This window comes from Delphinus delphis, chromosome 14, assembly GCF_949987515.2.
Source record: "Delphinus delphis chromosome 14, mDelDel1.2, whole genome shotgun sequence".
Lineage (NCBI taxonomy): Eukaryota > Metazoa > Chordata > Mammalia > Artiodactyla > Delphinidae > Delphinus > Delphinus delphis.
The window spans coordinates 42623757-42647169 of NC_082696.1; the positions used below are offsets into that span (position 1 = coordinate 42623757).

The following is a 23413-nucleotide window of genomic DNA, read 5'->3' on the forward strand; positions in this document are numbered from 1 at the left end:
TGAGAACTTGTTTGAAATTTTTTTAGTTGAAATATATTTGACATATAACACTATAATGTAAGGTATACAACATGTAATAATGTATATTGTAATATACATATTGTATAATGTATAATAATAATATATATTATAATAATATAATAATAATAATGTAATAATATAATATTGTATAATGTATAATGTAAGGTATACAACATGTTAATTTGATACATTTATATATTTTAATATGATTGTCATTGTAGGGATAATTAGCACCTCTATCACATTACATAATTATCATTTCTTCTTAGGGGTTGGAATAATTAATTTCTAGTCTCTTGTTTGATGATTATAATATTGTTGTCTATATTCACTATACTGTACATTAAATCTCTAGGGCATATTTGTTACTCATTGCAAGTTTGTACCCTTAAACAACATGTGTCCTATTCTCCCACCCTCCATCCCCTCGTGACCACCATTTCATTCTTTGTTTTTACCAACTTGTCTTTTTTAGATTCCATATGTAAGTGGAGATCATACAGTACTTATCTTTCTCTGCCTAGCTTATCTCACTTAGCATAATGTGCTCAAGGTCCATCCATGTTGCTGCAAATGACAGGATGCTCTTCTTTCTCGTGGTTGAATAACTGGTATTTTTTTAAAACATTTTTATGGAACAGTTGAAAGTTTGCAAAATTATAAATATTTTACACAAATAGATAAGAATGTATGCCATTACACTAAGTTGTTGTACAATACATACAATTTCCTAGATCAAAACCACGTAAAAATAGTAAAACTCTAACTTGGTTGCATCCTCCCAAAGTCATGGTAGGTAAACATTTCTGGAAGAAGTTCAAAGAAAGAAAATGGGAACACACACACACTTTAATCACCGTTACCCCACAGGCACCATCCCTCTCACATTTTCATTGATGTGCTGCAAACACGTAACTAAACCCTAGCAGGGACAGGGTATGCCCTGTGTATACAAATGCCATCATTAAAAGTTATTTGACAGGTTCATCAGGGCACAGCCATCACAACAGCAGGAGGCAGCTGTAGCCCAGGGTGGGGAACTGAAGCTGAGGGTTGGCTGCGGTATCACCTTTGGCAAAACACCCAAATTATTGCCTGTCTGAAGGTCTGACAGATAAAGATTCCTTTTCACAGATTAGAAGTTAATAACTGCATTCCTAGAATTAAAAGGGAAAAAGAGATGAAAATAGAAAAATGTGAGTGGCAGTGAGAGGGAAAAATAATTAATGGGAAACCATGAAAGGAGTCTGTCCTAAGCAATGCTCTCAGTTTTCAGTAGACTCCCTGGAGGATGATATCTTTTCTTATGAAAGCCTTTCACCACCCACACCTGCCCCAAAGATATATTTACTGTTAGTATTCTCTGTCCCAATTTTTCAAAAGGATCTACACCTGTATTTGAACATGCACAATGCCACTGGAAGCCCAAGTAAGAGCTCAGAGGTGACTTCTAGCTTTGACCATGGTTATATTTGCCATCCTGTGCAGTGTTCCTAGATTGGTAAACCTGTTTCAATTCACAGTCAGACTGAACCCCAAACCTTCTTGAGTGGTTCTGAAGACCTCTAGCAGACCTAAAAGTAAGACTCACAGTCTGCATAGAGGTTTGCTTCACAACTGGCAGTGCTGTGTTTCAAGAACTTGGACTTGCTGTCTAACAATGACCTTCCTCCTCACCTCTATCCTTGTCTGGGAAGCAGGTTCCACCTTTGTAGTCTCAAATTCCCACCAGATTGGGAGACAGCAGAAAGGCAGTTCATCAAGTAGGCAGAAAAATCAAAAAAATAAATCCTCTACCTTTTGTGGAATGTAGTGAGTCACCCTGGATTGTGGGAAAAGCCATCAATGACACCAAATGGAATAGCATGTGGCATTTGGCACCAGACATGAGACCAAGAGCTAGCAGACAATGGACTGATTCCTTGGACAAAAGGAATAAAGGGCCAGGAACCCTAGGAGCTGCCTGCTTTGAGCACAGTAGGCCAGTTCCTCTCAACACATCCCCTGTTCCATGAGCAGCTGAGAAGGGAAACCCTTTATCTTCCCACGTGTGAATAAAAGCAAACTGTCCTACAAGGAAGAATGAACTGCCTGCCTGGAGCCAGTCCTCTGGATTCTCTGGCAATCTGACAATCTGTGCAGCAATTTATCCTCCTGCTGCATTCTCCGTGGCCTGTCTGCCTAAGTCTCCAGACATTACAAGGTAATATTTTGTTTAGTAACTGTTCCAAGTCATTACAGATGGGTCTATGCTTTTGATCTTGAAACTGACAACAGTAAGTTATTGTTTCATCTGTGAAAAAGATGTGTTTAAAAAATGGTATGCATGCTGTTAAAGGAAATCAAAGAGACCCCTCCCTCTCCATAACCGGGGGTGAAAAACAGAGAGCAAATAAAAAACTTAAGTCTTGACAGATCTGCCATAAATCAAACTGAACAACAAAAAACTCCTAAAAACCTTCATTAGCCTTACGAGCACCAGCTTAAGCACACATGTAATTTCTCATGACAGATAAGAACATGCCAATGAGATGAAGTGATGCTCCCCGGGAGAGCCACTGGCAGAGCCAACCACTCGGCACACCATCAGCCAGCTGCCAGGGAAGTGGTACCTGGCACGGCCCAGATCTGGGTGCAGAGGCGTGCTGATAAAACAGTCTCCAGAAATGTCGAGGCTGCAAACGCCACTGGACTTGTGTCCATTTTCCTTTTGTTATTTTTTTTTCTATGCAGTCAGATGGCAGGGTTTGTCCTTGCTTGCTAATTGCAATAGGTCACTGTACAAAATTACAGAATTTTCAGGGCCATTTTCTTTGAAAAGGAGGGAAATTAGCATAAAAAAAGGGATATTCCTGGACTGTGTCATTAAAACCATAGTCACGTAAGAATGTAAGTGGTATCCCTGGAGAGTTTTGGTCTCTGGTTCCCAGACAAAAATCAGTGACAGATGATAAATGAACCAGGCGGATTCCTAGACAAAGGTGCGGCTTTACTTGGGGCTAGGGACTCAGGTCAAGAAGCGCTTTCACAGCAGAACCCACCTAGGCCATTACTTCTCTCCCCACAAAAGATGGCAATTGGCTGAAATGAATCACAGTGCATCTCTGGGAAAGTGTTTGAGGAAGAGGAGGCGGTGGAGGCCAATACTTCCTCTCCTTGACGATTATGGTTATGTTAATGAGACATCTAGCATGGAACTTTCTGGCTGATATAACCTTTTTTATAAGTTGACGATTCTTTCTGTATTCTACCTTGGCACAGAAGGCAAAACAAAGCAAAACAAACAAAAATCAGTCCTTCTCAAGCATTTCCACCAAAGTAGCCTCAGTCATAGAGGAGGACGCACCTCTGGGGTGGTTGAGGCCCAAAACAACTTTCCACAAGCTTCTTCAAAGGCTTTTGCTTTATCATTAAAAGTCCTAAGAATTTTGCATTCTCCATAATATGGCTGTGAGACATAAACCATGTATAAAATAGAGGCTGCCAATCTTGTATTTTTCTCTATTTGGAATTTTTTAAAAAAATCAACAGGCAGGGCATAATGATTAGACCTTACTGCAATATGCCAGGTATTGCATATTGCAATAAGTATCATTCTAAACTATTATCACAGAAATCTTGTTGCAATTATGAGTCAAAACACTTAGTATTATTTCCTACTTTTCCCATTTCTCTTGTTCCTGGTGTAATATAAATATTAACGGTTGACTTCATATCGTTGTACTTCTAAGTCACTGACAATGGTTAAAAAAATACTGGGGGTGGAGGTGGAAGTACAGGAAGTGTAAGAGAACAATTCTGGAACTTCCTGGCTTTTCTATAGTGCAAATCATTTAGCACAGCACAGCTAATTTAACTGACTACAATTAGGTTCACTGACCATGATGTCTCCCTTAATTTTCTGACTAAGATGCATTTTTTTAAACCTTGAATTCATACCAGCACTCTGCGTGTGAGTGACTTCTCAGAACTCCATTTGGTTCTCAGACCCCTAGGGGAAGGCCTGCAGAGGTCTCCATTTCTTGTTCATCATTCAGCAAATAACGAACAAGAACTACAGCTCACTTCTTCTGCACAAGCCACAGGATCAGATGGCTTTTGTCACCCTGAATGGGAATGGCACGGTGCTTAAAAGTGGGATCCCTGGAGTCAAATGCCCAGACTTGAATCCCAGATCTAGTTAAGTGATTGTAAGCAAGTTACTTGACCTCTCTGAGCTTCAGTTTCCTTATGTGTGGAGGCTAATAATAGGCCCCCTCTTACAGGGCTATTACGAGGGTTAAGTGAGTAACTCTGGAGCGCCAAAGCACAGTGTACGGCACAGATGAACGCTCCACTGCAGACACCTTCTTTACTGTTTCATGGTCTTTTCTATATGCTAAGTAGAGTCCGAAAATTTTAGGTAGATCAAGTCTTTCTTTAAATGAGGAGGGGATATTTATTGATACAGGAATCTTTTTTTTTTTTTTCTGCGGTACGCGGGCCTCTCACTGTTGTGGCCTCTCCCGTTGTGGAGCACAGGCTCCGGACGCGCAGGCTCAGCGGCCATGGCTCACGGGCCCAGCCGCTCTGCGGCATGTGGGATCTTCCCGGACCGGGGCAGGAACCCATGTCCCCTGCATCGGCAGGCGGACTCTCAACCACTGCGCCACCAGTGAAGCCCGATAGAGGAATCTTACTGTAAATCTTCCTACAGTGTGAAAAAAGACACTCAAATTTATAAGCTTATAGATTTTTAAATATATAAAGTTTGCCAAGATCAAGCTACATGCAGTCAGACTCGTTAAACACTGACTGAGCATCTGCCAGTGTAAGACTACGCTAAGCAACAGAGGATAAGCGAAGGATGAATAAAATGCAATTCCTTCCTCAGAAAACCCCCTATCTGGTAGAGAAGCTAAAATAATGATCTCAACCTGAGATTGGTGCTGCACTGACAGCTTAGAAAAACAACGTGAGTCCAGACGAGGGACCGACTGGAGCTGCTGGACATCAGAGGAGGTTCTAGGGTAAGTGGCATTGGATTTGCTTTGTGTTTGTGTGTGTATGTGTGTGTGTGTGTGTGTGTTAGAAGGGGCAGAAAAGCAGGGGAAGAAATAGAGGAAGAAATAACACATGGAAGAAATAACATCATCAAATGTACCGAACATGAAACTGTGTGATATGTTTAGGAAAAGGCATAGGAGATGCGGAGACTCAGAGATGTGGCTGGAGGACTTCCCCGGTGGTGCAGTGGTTAAGAATCCGCCTGCCAATGCAGGGGACACGGGTTTGAGCCCTGGTCCAGGAAGACCCCACATGCCACAGAGCAACTAAGTCCGTGCACCACAACTACTGAGTCTGTGTTCTACTTAGCCCACGAGCCTAGAGCCTGTGCTCCGCAACAAGAGAAGCCACCGCAATGAGAAGTCCGTGCACTGCAACAAAGAGTAGCCCCCAGTCGCCGCACGAGAGAAAGCCCACGCGCACCAATGAAGACCCAACGCAGCCAAAAAATTAATTAATTTTTAAAAATGATGTGGCTGGAAATGTGAGTGGGAAGAGAGTGCACGAGCGAGCCTTGAACCATGCTAACAAGTGTCTGTGGACAGTGGGACACAATAATAATTTTTGAAATAAGGAAAGAAAGAAATTATTACAACAATATTTAACAAGATAATCGTAGATGGTCCGGAGGGAATGGAGACTGGTGAAAGGAGAGAGGGGAAAATCAGGAAGCTCTTTCTATAAGAAATAGATACAAAGATGTGGACTGGTGGTGGCAGTGAAAATAAAAAGCCAAACTGAATGTACCATGGGCTTAGGGAACATGGGTTCTCGGCTCATCTCATGAAGCTGGATGGAGAAAATCTGTCCACGAAGCTCCTTCTGGCTCAGGGAACCCCTGCCACAGGCTTGGACTGATTTGGGTAACTTTAGGTCACCAGGAACGCACCAGGATGGGTAGGGTGGGGTGTGCTGCCGCAACTCAGCCTCTGCTGGGTGGAAGGAGCGTTCTCGGGGTATTGAGAGGGACCGATGTGTTCTCTGCTCTCAGACATCTTAGACAAAGAATGAACTGTGTGCAAGGCCATTGGGGAGGAAGAGGGGGTGGAAAGGGGGGAAGGGCAAGAGGAGGAAGGGGAGTAGGGAGGGAGTGATGATGGTGGCTAACATTTACTGAATGCTTGTTATGTGCCAGACATCATTCTTGTAAGTTATATATACATGTGCCTCAATCACCCATATGTGGCGGATACTATCATTTTGCCCATTTTAAAGATGGGGATACGGAGATACAGAAAGTTAAGTAATTTGCTCAAGGTCATGTAATTAAAAAATGAGTAGTACGGCAGGAATTTGGAGCCAGGCAGTTTAATTCCAGAGTCTGCACTCTTAAGCCCAAGTGAAAACTCTGCATAGAAACAGAAGTGCTCATCTCAATCCATGCTGAAGGCCAGCCTGGTGTTATTGATCCACAGTGACCTAGGCGGGGAAGTCTCTGAAACTACGTGAGAACAAGGTCCTCCGAGATCCCGAGGAACCAGTATCTGGCTCCCACCGAGATTGCTCCAGCAGGTTAGGAATAGCCCTAAACTCTGCCCACTGGGGGAAGATCAACTTTCATGGAAAACTGGGACCGAGTCAATCTTCTTGAAATATCAGGAAACAGAAATGACAGTTTCTCTGGGATCCCCAAAAGCAGTCATGACAGAAACAAACCTCTGGATGAATTCTTTGTGGTCAGTAAGACTGGAAATGGAACTTAACCAGTAAAGGTTAGAGGGTCCATAACAAGTTTTAAAGTTGAGAATAACGATCTTCAATATGAATTCATAGCCTTCCCTCTTCAGTGTCATAAATCAATGTGAGACGTTTCATAGTTTAAATGTAGGTACACTGGTTATGACACAATGCCTGAATCAGCACCTACTCTTCCCCCAAGTTCAAGATGTTTTAAAATTTTATATAACTAACCTCTTATTATTTTACATCACAAATATAAAAGGGAGGAGATTGAGAATCAGTACCAAAGCAGCAATCTGAACTACTATACAACAGCTAAGTGCTTCACGATCCTGATTGGATTCTAGACCAGAAAAGGGACATGAGTGTTTCTTTTGAAGGGAGGCTCTGTTACTTTGGTGTCTTAAACAAAAATGCAGAATACCCTTAGTTATAGTGAGAACAATCTCTACTAATCAAAGTATGATACTTCTTAAACATTTTTTTTGGCCAGGATATTAGTACACATGATCTTAAAAGTCAGTATATATGTTTACAGCCCAAAATTTTTATACGTTTAAAAGTTTATGTTTAAAAGTAACTTTAAAATCTTATTTTGTTCTTAAGCAACATATATTCCAAAGTGAGGTTGATATAGTTTATCAACTTTGCTGCATCCTGGCTGTTTCAAGAGTATTTTAAAAGGGAGAATCCGTGTCTTAACTCAGCCACAGATATATGTAAGTACATTCTTTTAACTGATGTTTGAATCTGAAATATCAGCCCTCATTATCATATATGAGAAACAGAAGAATAACAACCCCATCTTATTTGTATCAGGTCTCTTAACAATCAGTGAGATCAGGTGTGTATTTTGCTTGATCACTGTGAAAGCTGGTGTGGGTCACACTTGTTTATAGTATTAAACGTTTTGCTACCACGAATGAAAGCACCCGAAGTATATGAACCAAACATTTAAAACAAAATCGGCACGGGGGGGTGAGCCATTACAAATGAACTGCATAAGGATTAAAACTATATAACTTCAGCATATCCACAATGGTTAATGCAATCACATTGCAACTATGTCCACTCTTGGCAGAGCTTATAAACAGGGATGCCAGAAAACATTATTCTTTTTCCAAACATTAACTCCACATTCAAAAGTCTGATAGTGTTGAGTCTTAAAATCTCTTGGCAATGGGTTTTAGCCATTAATTGAAAAAAACTGAGCTGGATAAACCAAAACTATTCAGCTCTTTCAGCCATACATGTCACCTTTAGAGCCCTGTATACTGGAATTGCAGGAGGTACTCTAGAACATATGGTCCCCGCGGGGGGAACTGCAGTGGGTACTTCCCTCGACTGCCAGCCCAGGCAACAGCGCTTTGGATCCCTGAGGCCCTCCCTCCACAGTCCTGTGGCCACACTGGCTGCAGAGGGGCCTTCCCCACTCCAGGGAGCTGGGCAACAGTCCCAAAGGAAGGGACACTCCCTGAGCTTGCACAGGCCAACAAAGCACTCCTCCCCCTCTTCCTTCTCTCTCTCCTCTGCAGATGATACACTCCTCCAGGAGGTTCAAAGTGACCAGGGGACTATTTTAACTAAATTAAAATACAGGTCTAAAGTTAGTGTTCTTGGGCAAAGAAAATCTACTTTTTTAAGAAATGTATGTTTATTAGAGAAAAAAACAGAGAGTAGAGAGAAAATATAACAATACCCAGAGTTGAACCTTTTAAAGTCCTCCTTCTAACATTTTGCTACAATTATGTTCTGTCTTACTTTATTCAGAGGCTTTTTTCTATTATTAGGACATTACTGTGTATTCATATTTTACCTAACACTATATCCTAAGCAGCTTTCTATGTTAATAGCCTTTTCACCAAGTAGCTGCTTAGTAGTGCAGGTATTACATGTTTTACTGAACTGGTTCCTCGCCATTGAATTTGCCAATTCACTTTTAAAACCACTTATACACGGAGTATCTACTACATTCCAGTCACTGGATTAAATACTGTAAGTATACCTATATGAATAAGTGGCTCCTCCCAGAATGCTCTTCAAAACTACAAAAGACACAAATATATATATGCAGCATACACGCATATGCATGTGTACACCTGCTATATCTGGCCCTAAGCCACGTAATTTTTTTTTAAGGGCACATTAACTTTACTCAGGTTGAGATAGAACTTTTTCAGCCTATATGTAATAAAGATTTTCCTAACAAAGAAAATCTGTAGTTCTGACTACAAGAAAATTTAGAATGTACTTCTTTTTAAATATGCTTATAGGATTGAAGTACTCTAATTTCCTTTCCATGATTCCTTTTATTGCTAATTTCTGTTATTCTTGTCTGCTGGATTTGCCTTAACACGACTGATCAGGGAATCTTTTACGTAGCCTCAAAAGAAAGAACTTCTGAGCATCGTTAAATATTTTATCTTAAGAACATCCCCAACCCAAAGTATTAACTACACCTGTGTTTTAGGCAAAATTGCTGTATGATGTAATACTGGGCTGGTCCACCTGGGAAGGGTGATAAGGCCCTGAGTTTTTCTTTGGGCGTCGGTACTGGGAGAGGAACAGACATCTGGAAACAGATGTTTCAGAGCCACAAAGACATAGATATAAATTTTCCTTTCAGCCCTTAACTAGCTTTGTGATCTTCAGCATGTTCCTAAAATAGAATAAAATAAAATACTCACCGTACCTCAGTTTCCCTGTTTGTAAAAAGGAGTTAATAATATTTACCTTGCAGGGTGGATGTAAGGATTCCAGAAAACCTACGTGAGGCCAAGCATGTGCCTGACATACGATGAGTATGCTTATTTCTATAATGAGTATATATTCTGTTTTTAAAAGACAAACATAACTATGTAGGAAAAAATTTAAAGAGAAAAACGAATTTACTGGGCTTTATTGAAATGAATTGCAATTCATTACTCACTTCCTAGTGAAGAGTCTAAATCTTGAAAATTCAAGAAGCTGGAAATGTGGACTAGAGTGCCCTGAGGCCAACCGAGATCACCTTGTAACCCAGCTCCTAAAATGTAGTTAATCTCAGGCTTTTCCTCCTTTTTGTGTATTTGCGAATATACAACAAAGACAATGGAGTAGACGCCTTGGTGTGGGAAAGCCACATCCATTCTCTTATCCTGTTTCAGGACGATTTGCTCCCCTCTCTAGTTCTCACCTCAGCCCCCAAGCTGAGAGAGACCCAGAGCAACAGAGGTGATTAGCTGCTGCTCTGTCAGCAGGTGGAATTAACTGCTCATCTTTTGGAAAAGGAGATGCTTCCCCACGGAGACTAGTGTGGAAAAGCCGTTTCTGGCCCTGCAGCACTTTCCCTCGCGTTTTACACAGGAGCTCTGACACTCAATGCCCTCTGAATCTGAAGGAAATTTCCTGGCCAATGAAGGATTCCCTGAAGAGTGGCTCCATAAATTACCACACATTCGATTACCAGAGCTAACAGAACAGTTAGTGTTCCCAAGGGCCGTAAGCATCCCTGGAATTCTCATTTTTCCCATTTGAGTCAAACTGGAGTTAAAAAGTTGCAACTAATTATATGAAATCAACCATCTTTACTCTGTCAGAGTAATTCAACCAACATTAAAATACAGATAATATTCCGAGGGATAAAAAAAATAAATCTTAAGTTTTCTCCTCCATGGGGGCTAGATAGGTTTAGACCTCTGAACAGTCTCGGGACTGGTCTGGGCTTCCACCCTGGGAGGAGTGAGGAAGCTCTGGATGCGAAGGTAAAGACAGCCTTGAAAGCTGTGTGTTTGAGAGAAATTACCTATAGAACTAGCAGGAGGACAGGGTTTTGCTTAAAACCTGTATCATTTTTGAAGTTGTAACACACAGAGAATTTCAAAAAGTCTCTAATCTCAGAAGAATCTGTACTTAAGTTCTGTCTTTGTCTTCTAATCCACGAAACCCAAGTTGTTTCCTTGGGCTAAGGACTGTAGGGTTAGTGCTAATGGTGATTTCAGACACCAGTGTGCTAACAGCACACCCCAAACCACAAAAAGCTTAATTTCAGAAGGTTACTCTGAAAACTGTCCTTTGCACTTGCCCTTCCCCTACCCAGAAAACTGACCCCAGACATATGTGTACAGTCCCTTCACTCACTCCATTTGGGTCTCTGCTCAAATGTCTTCTTATTGGAGAAGGCTTCCTGACCATCCCATTTGAACACAAACACACTCAGAATCAGACTTGGTATCACCTTAGGATGACTCCTTTTTCTTATTCCTTATTTTTCTTTCTCACTGCCTCTCCTATTATAGATGTATTTGTTTGTTTGTTTTCCCCCCTCCCCTCTACCAGTGTAAGCACAATGAAAGGAGGAACTTTGTTTTTTCACTGCTGTATCCCACCCAGTACTCCACAGAGCACTTGAACACATGACCACTGTTCAATAAACATGTCACACAAATGAATGAACTGTAGGTGTTTTAGCCAAATGCTATATATCTCCAATTGTCTTCCCGACAAGATATAAACTAACTAAGCTCCTGAGACCCACGCAAGGCTACTATCTCCTCAGATGTCTTTTGTGCAGCTTATGAAACAAGTGTATCCATGGGAGCTACCCCGAGAGTCTACAAGGAGCAAGTTCCTCTTCTGATCTTCCCAGGCTGTAACACTGATGAGCGTGCCACATGCCTCCTCCCTGCATCTCAAATTTTCCCATGCTCAGTGAAACCTAGATCTCTTTTCTTACCATATTGATCTGAAGAGCTAGTGAACAGAAGGTAGTCAGAAGCACAGGTCTGGGATTCAATATCCAAATCTCCCAACCTCAGAATCAATCTCTTCCCCTTCGGTACTGTGATCGTCTTTTCACAAATAGTGTGATTGGGGTAAGTCCCTGGATAATTCTTAGATGTCATGGTGCCACTGTCCTTGTAGGTCACTATGTGCCCACAGCCATCACCTGTTAAAGAAAAAAAGAATACAAAAAGTAAGTGAGGGCTTCCCTGGTGGCGCAGTGGTTGGGAGTCTGCCTGCTAATGCAGGGGACATGGGTTCGAGCCCTGGTCTGGGAGGATCCCACATGCCGCGGAGCGACTGGGCCCGTGGGCCACAACTACTGAGCCTGCGCGTCTGGAGCCTGCGCTCTGCAACAAGAGAGGCTGCGATAGTGAGAGGCCCGCACACCGCGATGAAGAGTGGCCCCCGCTTGCCGCAACTAGAGAAAGCCCTCGCATAGAAACGAACACCCAACACAGCAAAAATAAATAAACTAATTAATAAACTCCTACCCCCAACATCTTCTAAAAAAAATTTAAAAAGTAAGTGAAATTAATTTTTACTGAGGACTGAAAACGTCCAGTATAATCTTCATCTTAGGTATTCTACTCCTTCTATGGAGAGAGAGGGAAAAGCTAAAAAAAAAGGATTGAATTATTAAACCGTATTTATTATTCCAGGTTATTTCATCTCTTGTTTCTCAGTTTAATCTTCTGAATACTGTTGATCAAAATGTTTCATGTATTAGCATGGTAAGCCCTTTGCAAACACATCATTTAGTCTAATTACTTTTTCTAATTATCTATTCAGATATCTACCCATCCACACTTGCACAGTGGGCCCTTGGTATTTGCAGAGTTGCCATTTGTGGTTTTGTCTACTAGCAAGCCAATGCCATGAACTAATTTGCAACCGAGAAACTACTACTACTCATTTCAGGGGTCACTGTCCCGATTAAATGGGATCATGTATGCAAAATGCTCCTGGTAGATTCTGAGGCTTATGCTGAGAGGACTTTGTTTAAGAGCCTGTCATTCAACTGGGGACTAACAAGCATCTGACATGCACATCTCAGTTAGTAACAGTCACAGATTTGGAAGTTCCTGATAGACTCAAGATGTATCATGAGCGTCAAGGATATACTGTACTGAGTGCTTGCCACCTGCCAGACATGGCATTGTTGGAGACGCATAAAAGCAGCAATGGCTGCTCAGGACTCAGAGTGAAATGGGAGAGTTCCATGTTCTGATAACTATAACACTAGGTGTCCCTGACATAGCAGGAGCTTAAACAAAGGGCCAGAGAGGGCAAGAGAATCTATTTCAGTGAACTCTCACTACTCCACTAAAACAAGGAATTCTCTTAAGACTTTCTGAACAGGGTAGTTAATCAATTGACCAACAAGTTGTTCCAGTATATTAAAGTGACCAGGTTAATCACCCAAACATCTAACAGCATGCACAACTGGGTGGGCTGCAAGGTTAGGAGCAAACACTGCATGCAAAGTCCGAAGTACAAAATGCCTGTGGTTACTACGGCTTCAAAGAAACAAAGCCAGAATTTTTGCCCTGCACCGGAAGCAGAAGTCTGTTGGAGAAGGAACTCTCGGTGGAGGTGGTAACAGAAGGCATCCCAAAGCCTCCTACGGACAAGCCCCAACTTGGGCATCCTGGGAATCTGAAGCCCAAGGCAGCCTTCTTCCTTCTCCAGGCTAGTCCCTGCTAGAGGATTCATCTGGGGTCTTCCTCTATTCTACCTCCTTCTTGCCCTGAGGCTTGCAGCCCAAAAGACATGGGGGTCTAGTTAAAATAAGGGGTTGGGGAAAACTGCACAGTCTATCCCAAATCAGCCATCAAGCTCAGGCAAGGGCCCACCCATTATGCAGAAACTCTCACAAGATTCCAAGCAGGGAGGTTGCACTGGGGGAGTTGACCTATAGGAGCAATGAGTTAGTACCAGTGGGAAACGGAGATAGACAGCTAAGATAAAACTACTCTGAAACCTGGAGGTCCAGGCAGAAGTTGTGGAATTTATACAGTAGGCTATTATAGGGGTCCACAGAGGTTTTTGAGAAGGGAGATAATGAAAGAGGTATTAGAAAAAGTTTCGATACAGGAACTAGGATGCAGGAGAATCTGCCTCAGAAGGGCAGCAGGAGGGCTAGGAACGGGGTGGCTGGAATGGAAAGGGAAAGAGAAACAGGGGGTTCACAAGAAAAAAACCAACAGGCTCGGGTTTCGGTTAATTATAGTGGGAAAGACAAGAGGAGAAAAAAATGAAAAAACGTTGAGACGTTGAGTCCAGAAATGATGGGAACACTGAGGTTAATATGACAGAAAGGGAAGCCCAGAGGGCAAGCAGGTTTGGGGACAAAGGTTGTAAGTTTGGTTCTTAAGTTTGAGGTGATAACTATACTCCTTGGGCTCTCTGGCAGTAAGTACCAAATTGTTGAGAATTAAATGAAAATTATACTAAAGCATACAGTGCAGAAGCACATAGGGATTTTGATTTAAATTTAGAATGATTTACCTGCTCTTAAAGGCTTTTGTAAAAAAAAAAAAAATCCAATTGACAATTTCTCTTGGAAACTGGAAGACAGGGCAATCATACCAGCAGGTGTTCTCACAGGGCTGAAGGCAGTGGCTGCCCTTTTAAAGGAGACAAACGCCCTAGCTCCCCACAGGGTCCTGTAACTCGTTTCTAAGACTCGCCCAACCTTAGGAGGCAGTGACTTGGAGCACCCTGATGAAACAACACTAGGGTAACTAGTGTACAACTATGCATATAATTATACACATAACTAACCCCCTCTAAGCCACCAAGGTATGACCTGTGAAACCTTTAAATGTCTCGTTTCTTAGTACTATGAAATTCTGCTTTTATAAGAGAAAAGAAAGTGAAATCTTTTCCTAGACATAAAATGAGGCTCAGTTACAGGTGAATCAGCCCACACATGATTACTGTATTCGAAGTTTTAAGCGACATGTCATGACAAAGGAAAATTCCAGGGTGTCACTTTTATTCAAGGCTGTAATTATGCTTCTTTTCAATGCCTTCTACTCTAACGCCCAAGAGGAAACTCATCTCACCCAGCGACACTGGCAGAATGTGAGCAGGTTTAAGTCTTCAACCCTCCCATCCTTACTTTGCGTGGGGGACTGTGGCTCAGATGTGGAGAAGCTGCCCTTTTCCATTAACTATCAGAATGAAACTAGGTCTTTCTTCTGCCAAAAAACCTGAAAGGAACGGCTGAGTCCTAATTTATTACAAAGCAAACTGTCATCAGAAGTTGCAATTTCACTCCGGCCTATGGAAGACTACTTATGGAGTCTGCTGTGGCAAGCACTAATATAATAAACCTATTCCCTGGGTACTAATGACATCAGGAATTTTCAACCTACTGTCTTTCCACAGTTTTGATGACTTCAAAGGACTAGATATAGTTAACAATATTATAGTATATAATTGGAAGTTGTTAGGAGAGTAGATCTTAGATGTTCTCACCACAAAAAGGAAACAGTGATTACATGAGGTGATAGCAGTGTTAGCAAATGCTACAGTGTTAAATAACTTTGAAATACATAAATGTATAAAACCAATGCATTGTAGACTTAAACTTACACAACGTCATATATCAATTATATCTCAATAAAGCTGAGGGAAGAAAAGAACTAGAAATATGCCAAAGAGCAAATGGAAAATGCCTAGGGAGAGAAAATGCCTATGGTATCATATACTCAATAAGGCATATGCATGCAATTGAAAACAACAGAGAAGCACTATTTCCACGACCTCATCCTAACACCTTTGTAGCTTAACTCAGAGCCCAACTCTAATTAAGAAACACTGACAAGAAAGACGACAAGAGTTATTTAAAAATCTACCAGTCCACGTTCCATATGTAATGTATCAACATCAATATCATGGTTGTAATATTATACTATAGCTTTGCAAGATGCTATCACAGGGGAAACCAGGTGAGGGTACACAACATCACTCTGTATTATTTCTTACAGCTGCATGTGATCTATGATTATCTCAGAATAAAAAATTTAATTAAAAAAATCTGTCAGTCTGGTTAAGTTTTCCTGGCAGGTGGTGAAAATGAAGGGGCTCTTTCTATTTTATACTTTTTATACTTTTTGGATTTTGTGATCTTCTACTTAAATTATTTTTAATTAAAGAATTTATACAAGCTTGCATTAAAAAGATCACCATGGAAATGACAACAAATAAAGGAGGCCACTTTTATTCTAAAGTCTCTGTGTACTAAATCCATTAACCAAGTTCTCACATTTGTCTAAAGAGCATAGGGTGTTGTGTCTGGGGAGGTTCATAATATATGCCCCAGTTTACAGATGAGAAGACAAGATGTATATGACTTTCCTTAAGGCTACTCAACCAGTGGTACATACCAGATGACAATTCCAAGATGATCTAGTTCTAGGATTTTAAAAGCATTTTTGTCATCTCTTTACTTGATTTTGTAACACAAGTGTATTTGTGTTTAATTTTGGAAAACCACCTGCACTGATGCCCTACCAGACCTCTTTTTAGATACTTTCACAACATCTGTCTATTCAAATGAACAGCTCCCTAATAAGATGTATCTGGCAATGGTCACAAATAGATGGAAAACCTTTGGGTAGAAGGTTGTGGAAGAACTTTATTTTTTTAAATTAATTTTTATTGGAGTACAGTTGCTTTACAAGAGGAAAAACTTTAAAATGAAAGGATCAGGCAGGTCACCATCTAAACTTATTAATGGATCTCAGCATGACTACAAGTGAGAAAATCAGATATTACAAGTCTCCTGCTAGGATAAAATGTGCTCTGCATACCAACACCTATGAAGCACTCTTGCCAAAAACCAAAACATTTGAATTGATAATTGACTCTGAATCTCATCAAGCCTTTACGTCTAACTTCAGTTTACAGGCAACACAAGGGGTAGAAACACAAGTGTATTGACACCACAAGGAAGTCATTAGCTGAATCCAGGTGATATTCTAGGTGCAACTGACCCAGTTTCTTCAACAACGAATTGTATGAAGAAACGTTTTAAAAAGTGTTTATTTTAACTAAAATAGAATTACCATATGATCCAGCAATCCCACTACTGGGTATATACCCAGAGAAAACCATAATTCAAAAAGATACATGCACCCCAATGTTCATTGCAGCACTATTTACAGTAGCCAGGTCATGGAAGCAACCTGAATGCCCATCAACAGACGAACGGATAAAGAAGCTGTGGTACATATATACAATGGAATATTACTCAGCCATAAAAAGGAACGAAATTGAGTCATTTGTTGAGACGTGGATGGATCTAGAGACTGTCATAGAGTGAAGTAAGTCAGAAAGAGAAAAACAAATATCGTATATTAACACATGTATGTGGAACCTAGAAAAATGGTGCAGATGAACTGTTTGCAGGGCAGAAGTTGAGACACAGATGTAGAGAACAAACGTAGGACACCAAGGGGGGAAAACCACGGTGGGGTGGGGATGGTGGTGTGCTGAATTGGGTGATTGGGATTGACATGTATACACTGATGTGTATAAAAGTGATGACTAATAAGAACCTGCAGTATAAAAAACCAAACAAACAAAAGAACAACTAATACTAAACTTTTTTTGGGCTATTTGTATGGAAATATGTTAATATAAATGTTTCAGACATTACATGAAATTTCTAAAACTCTTATATGATCTGGTATAATGTTATAAGTCATAATTCTAGTTATTACTTTAAAATGTATATCTCAGAAATAACTAAATTTCCTTGTCAATTGCATTATTATGAACTTTCATCAATTTTTTTTTTTTTTTTTTTTTGCGGTACTCGGGCCTCTCACTGTTGTGGCTACTCCTGTTGCAGAGCACAGGCTCCGGATGCGCAGGCTCAGTGGCCATGGCTCACGGGCCCAACCGCTCCGCGGCATGTGGGATCTTCCTGGACTGGGGCACGAACCCGCGTCCCCTGCATCGGCAGGCAGACTCTCAACCACTGCGCCACCAGGGAAGCCCTCATCAAATCTTTAACTGTGGTCATTTTTAAGTCTTTTGTCATTTACAGACACTTCTGGGTGTACTCTGATGCTTTTGCAAAAATGTTTTTATAAAAGGGTTTCATCTTCAAGGAATTCATGGAAAAGACTGACAAGTACAGGTTTCTGGTAACTGACTATACTGCTGAACTGAATGAATAAGCATTTTCAGAACTCTAATGGAAAACTGATGAATTCATAAAAGTGCTAACAGGGGCTTCCCTGGTGGCACAGTGGTTGAGAATCTGCCTGCTAATGCAGGGGACACAGGTTCGAGCCCTGGTCTGGGAGGATCCCACATGCCACGGAGCAACTAGGCCCATGAGCCACAAGTACTGAGCCTGCGCGTCTGGAGCCTGTGCTCCGCAACAAGAGAGGCCACGATAGTGAGAGGCCCGCACATTGCGATGAAGAGTGGCCCCCGCTTGCCACAGCTAGAGAAGGCCCTCGCACAGAAACAAAGACCTAACAGCAAAAATAAATAAATAAATTACTAAACTCCTACCCCCAACATCTTTTTTTTTTAAAAAAAAGTGCTAACAAAAGATTAAGATAAAAAAAAATTAATTACATGGGACTGAGTGAACTGATGAGGATGATTATAATTTTTGTGACTTTTTGTTTGAAAAAAAAAAAATCCCACAAGGACTCAGAGGCAAAAAAATATACAAATCAATTTCCACTGCAAAGTAAAGGAGCTGTTACAGTGGAGGATTACTGGACTGAATGTCAATATTATGACATAGTATGAGTGTGTTTCGTGTTTGGTAGCTGCAATTATTGTTGCTTTTGTTGTGGTCATCCATTTACAATGCTTGGTGTCAGTTTATTTATCTCTTGTAAAAATAAAATACAGTGTGTGTGTGTGTGTGTAAAAAAAAAAAGGGTTTATTTTAGATTAAAGGAAATTTAAACACCACAACAACCACATGAATCTTATTTGGACCATGACTTGAAAAACCAATCTTATGAAACCATTTTAAAAAGATAACTGGGGGCAATCTACAGATTCAGTGCAATCCCTATCAAATTACCAGTAGCATTTTTCACAGAACTGGAACAAAAATTTTTTTAATTTGTATGTTTAAAATTTTAAAACACCAAAGACTCTGAATAGCCAAAACAATCCTAAGAAAGAAGTATGGAGCTGGAGGAATCACACCCCCTGACTTCAGACTATATTACAATGCTACGGTAATCAAAACAGTATGGTACTGGTACAAAAACAGACACATAGATTAATGGAACAGGATAGAAAGCCCAGAAATAAACCCACACACTTATGGTCAATTAATCTATGACAAAGGAAGCAGGAACATACAATGGAGAAAAGACAGTCTCTTCAATAAGTGGTACTGGGAAAACTGGACAGCTACAAGTAAAAGAATGAAATTAGAACATTCTCTAACACCATATACAAAAATAAACTCAAAATGGATTAAAGACCTAAATGTAAGACCACTCCTAGAGGAAAACATAGGTAGAACATTCTTTGACATAAATCGCAGCAATATTCTTTTTTGATCCATCTCTTAGAGTAATGGAAACAAAGGCAAAAATAAACAAATGGTACCTACTTAAACTAAAAAGCTTTTGCACAGCAAAGGAGACCATCAACAAAATGAAAAGACAACCTACGGAATGGGAGAAAATATTTGCAAATGATGTGACCCAGAAGAGTTTAATTTTCAAAATATACAAACAGCTTATACAGCTCAATATCAAAACAAACAAACAAACAAAAAGCAGCCCAGTCAAAAAATGGGCAGAAGACCTAAATAGACATTTCTCCGAAGAAGACATATAGATGGACAACAGGCACATGCAAATATGCTCAACTTAGCTAATTATTAGAGAAATACAAATCAAAACTACAATGAGGTACCACCTAACACCTGTCAGAATGGCCATCATTATAAAGTCTACAAATAATAAATGCTGGAGATAGTGTGGAGAAAAGGGAACCCTCCTACATTGTTGGTGGGAATGTAAATTGGTACAGCCACTATGGAGAAGAGGATGGAGGTTCCTCAAAAAACTAAAAATAGAATTACCACATGATCCAGTAATCCCAGTCCTGGGCATACATCCTGAAAAGACGAGAATGCTAGTTCAAAAAGACACATGCACCCCAATGTTCATAGCAGCACTGTTTACAATAACCAAGACATGGAAGCAACCTAAATGTCCATCAACACATGAACGGATAAAGAAGATGTGGTGTGTGTATGTAAACATATATATAATGGAATATCACTAGTCATAAAAAATAATTAAATAATGCCATTTGCAGCACCATGGATGGACCTAGCGATTATCATACTAAGTGAAGTAAGTCAAAGACAAATACTATATGGTATCACTTACATGTGGAATCTAAAAAAATGATACCTATGAACTTATTTACAAAACAGAAATAAACTCACAAACATAGAAGACAAACTTATGGTTACCAAAGGGGAAAGTGGTGGGGAGGGATAAATTAGGGGTTTGGGATTATCAGATACACACTACTATATATAAAACAGATAAGCAACAAGGTCGTACTGTATAGCACAGGGAACTATATTCAATATCTTGTAATAACCTATAATGGAAAAGAATTTGAAAGAGAATATATAACAATCTCTTTGCTGTACACCTGAAACATTGTAAATCAACTATACCTCAACTTAAAAAAAGTTGGATCTTCAAATGCAATATATTAATATTAATATAATAAATACCAATGCTAATTTTAAAAAAGATAAGTGGGGTATTAAATAATATCAGGGGAGTATTATTCACTTTTTTAGGTGTGATAATGGTATTGAGGTTGTGTGAGAAAATGTCTTTACTTTTAGGGATGCCTACTGACATTTGTAGGGCTGAAATGACATGACGACATGTGGTCTGGGATTTGCCATAAAATACTTCAACAAAAAAGGGAGAGAGGAAAATAAGTAAAAAAGACGGGGAAATGTTGATGGTTACCATAGCTGGATGATGAGGGTTCACAGTGTTTTGTTTTGTTTTGTTTTTTAATTAAAATGAAAAGAAATAAAGGTCAATCTTGAAGGGAAAAAAATACAATCTTGGTTTTACGGTTAAGCTCCTTGAGGACTCAAGGGCAGTGAGCCGCGGTGATGCAGTAGTGGGAGGCGACAGGGACACTGAACTGTCACCACCTACCATCAAGGGGGGAACATGGCAAGAAGTGGGATGGAGGAAGTCTGGCCACAGGGAACTTGTCTACTCTTCACAAGTGGCTACCATGCAGCATTTATCATCTTCTTCCTTTGAACTGTAATTTAATTGCCAAAGCACATGATGACTAAACTGTGTATCATTTCCTCCTCTCCTCAGACTGGAAGCTTCTCCCCCTGTAGAACAGTTGAAGGGTCCACAATGGGCCCTGGGGTTTGCTTGGAGCCATAGCTGGTTTGTGAGACTGACGCACCACCTCCTCAAAACAACTTACAGAAATTAAACTGGATGGAGGAAGTTTAGATTTTGGAAAAAGCTGCAAGTACTCATTAATGTTTTATAACTCCCCAGGTGATCTCTACCCCAAATTTAAGCATTTTAATTCTGAGCATTTGGAAACAACCTAAATTAGAAAAGAGTCAGACTATGACACCTCCGAGCAGAGTGATATTAAGGAAAAGTTAAGGCCATGTTTTAGAAAACGATTTAATTTTAAAACAGAATATAGACCACATACATAGATATGAAGGAAAAAAGGTTTAAACTGTATATTTTTATGGTGTGGGATTAGAATTGATTTCCATTTCATTTATATTAGTTTTCTAAATGTTCTATAGTATGAATACCTTATACATAAACCAGAAAAATAATATGATTAAAACTACCAAATCCGCCTAATGTGCTTTGTAACATTAAAGGCTACTTTCAGCATTGGTCTTAAGGTATGCAGATGGGAAGAAGTCTCTAAACCAACATACCCAAACTGGCATTAAAAACTTACTCAACAAACAGCTCGAAATTTAGGATAATGCAGTTCCCATTTGAAGGAGATCACAGTCAAGGGGAGAGAGACGTAAGTTAACAAGTAATTCCTGAGAGTAAAGTGACAGGTCCAATGGACTCATTATCTGTTCCCCCAAACGCCTGAAATGAATGGATATGCATTTATCTTTCAGACTTTTACCTCAGCTATTTAGGAAGTATGGATATACAAGGTATTTTCTAAATAAGCTTAAAACAAATCCCCAGATGCTTGTCTACACGAGTCAACCATTTATTTAGTCTACTCGAATTCCAGCCACTAAGAAAGGAAAACAATAACTTCCTTAAAAGACTACTTCCCTTTGATAAGTAGTCACATTCCACTAACAGCAAAGTGAAATTAAGATATATTTGATATGGAATAAGTTCTGCAATACTACAAAGAATGATTTAGGCTTTGAAAAAGTTTTTAAACTTAATTGCACCTGGAAAATTATTTGAAGTAAAACAACTAGTACAAAAATATATTTAAGATTAATTATTGACTAGTCCACAGAACAAGACAGCAACCTTCAAACTTTTGAAGACCCATAGTTAGAATATAGATTTCTCATCACAACCTAAGCAAGCACACATGCATACACCCACATAAATAACAAACAAAAATCTAATGTTATAATACTTTTTTTTTTTTTTTTTTTTTTTGCGGTACGCGGGCCTCTCACTGTTGTGGCCTCTCCCGTTGCGGAGCACAGGCTCCGGACGCGCAGGCTCAGCAGCCATGGCTCATGGGCCCAGCCGCTCCGCGGCATGTGGGATCTTCCTGGACCGGGGCACGAACCCGTGTCCATCGGCAGGCGGACTCTCAACCACTGCACCACCAGGGAAGCCCAATACTTTTTATTATATGTAATGCACTGTGATATTTTCTGTTCTATCCCATTTCATTTTTAAGTTAAAAGCGTGCTGGCTGTGCCAGATGAACTGACTGCCTACAAATGGGTCACAAGCTGCAATTTGGAAAATAGTGCTCTACAATATCACGAGTGAAACCACTTCTAGAAACATGATTTAATTACAGTTGTATCCTTGCTCTTCCTAATATTCAAGTTACAACAGGTCTCAACACATACACCATTACCCATATGTGGGTGTGAGAAAATTTCTTCCCATTTCTGAGATCAAGTGAGCTCTTGACGACTACAATCTTTTCAACCACAAAAGGGAGCTTGCAATTACTACAGAGCTCTTTGTCTGATGGTAAGGCGAACAGCTTTCCCAAGCTATTACTAATTTCACCGTCAGCCATCCTCTCTTATAAATGTTGTTCTTCTCCAGTTATGCTTAACTTTTTCACTGCCTGGAAAGGAATGGAAGCACAGGGGCAGGAGAGCCTTTTTATTCTATGTGAGAATAAAACGAGTAAAACAGAAAGTTATGATGGTAAAACTTCAATTATTCAAAAACTTTAGTTTTCCTGAAAGGAAAATGGATAATAGTCACAGCTATAGACTAGAAGCACATGACCAAGTTCTGCAAAACTGTTCTGCAAAACTTAGAATCTCTTTAAACCTTATTCTCACTGTGTATAAAATAGATGCTACAACACAGTGTTTCCTATCAGCTAAAAAAAAATCACTTAAAACAAATCAATTTGAATGCATGAAAATTAAACAAATCATTTCAAGAGGTCCTATCCAAGAGTCCCTACATAATGGGAGACTATTTCCATCAGTGTGCAAAGACATCAATAATTTTAATATTAACATATTAAAAAGCATCATTTATTGCCCAATGGATATAAAAATCTCAAAACCTTGTTTAATGCTATTCTTTAATATGCTATAAGTAAAATCAGTGAAAACTCTATAGTTCTTGGTCACTCTCCAGTCTATGAAAAGGAAAAACGATCACTGAAAGGG

General features: G+C 40.0%; 1 protein-coding gene across 1 annotated transcript in view; it reads right to left on the bottom strand.

The window, feature by feature from the left end:
* DCBLD1 (discoidin, CUB and LCCL domain containing 1) overlaps positions 1-23413 on the bottom strand; it is a 68654-nt gene that overhangs the window by 33763 nt on the left and 11478 nt on the right. The window contains exon 2 of the mRNA XM_060030043.1: positions 11462-11674. Coding sequence (XP_059886026.1) covers positions 11462-11674 — 213 coding nt within the window. The remainder of the gene's footprint in view (positions 1-11461; positions 11675-23413) is intronic.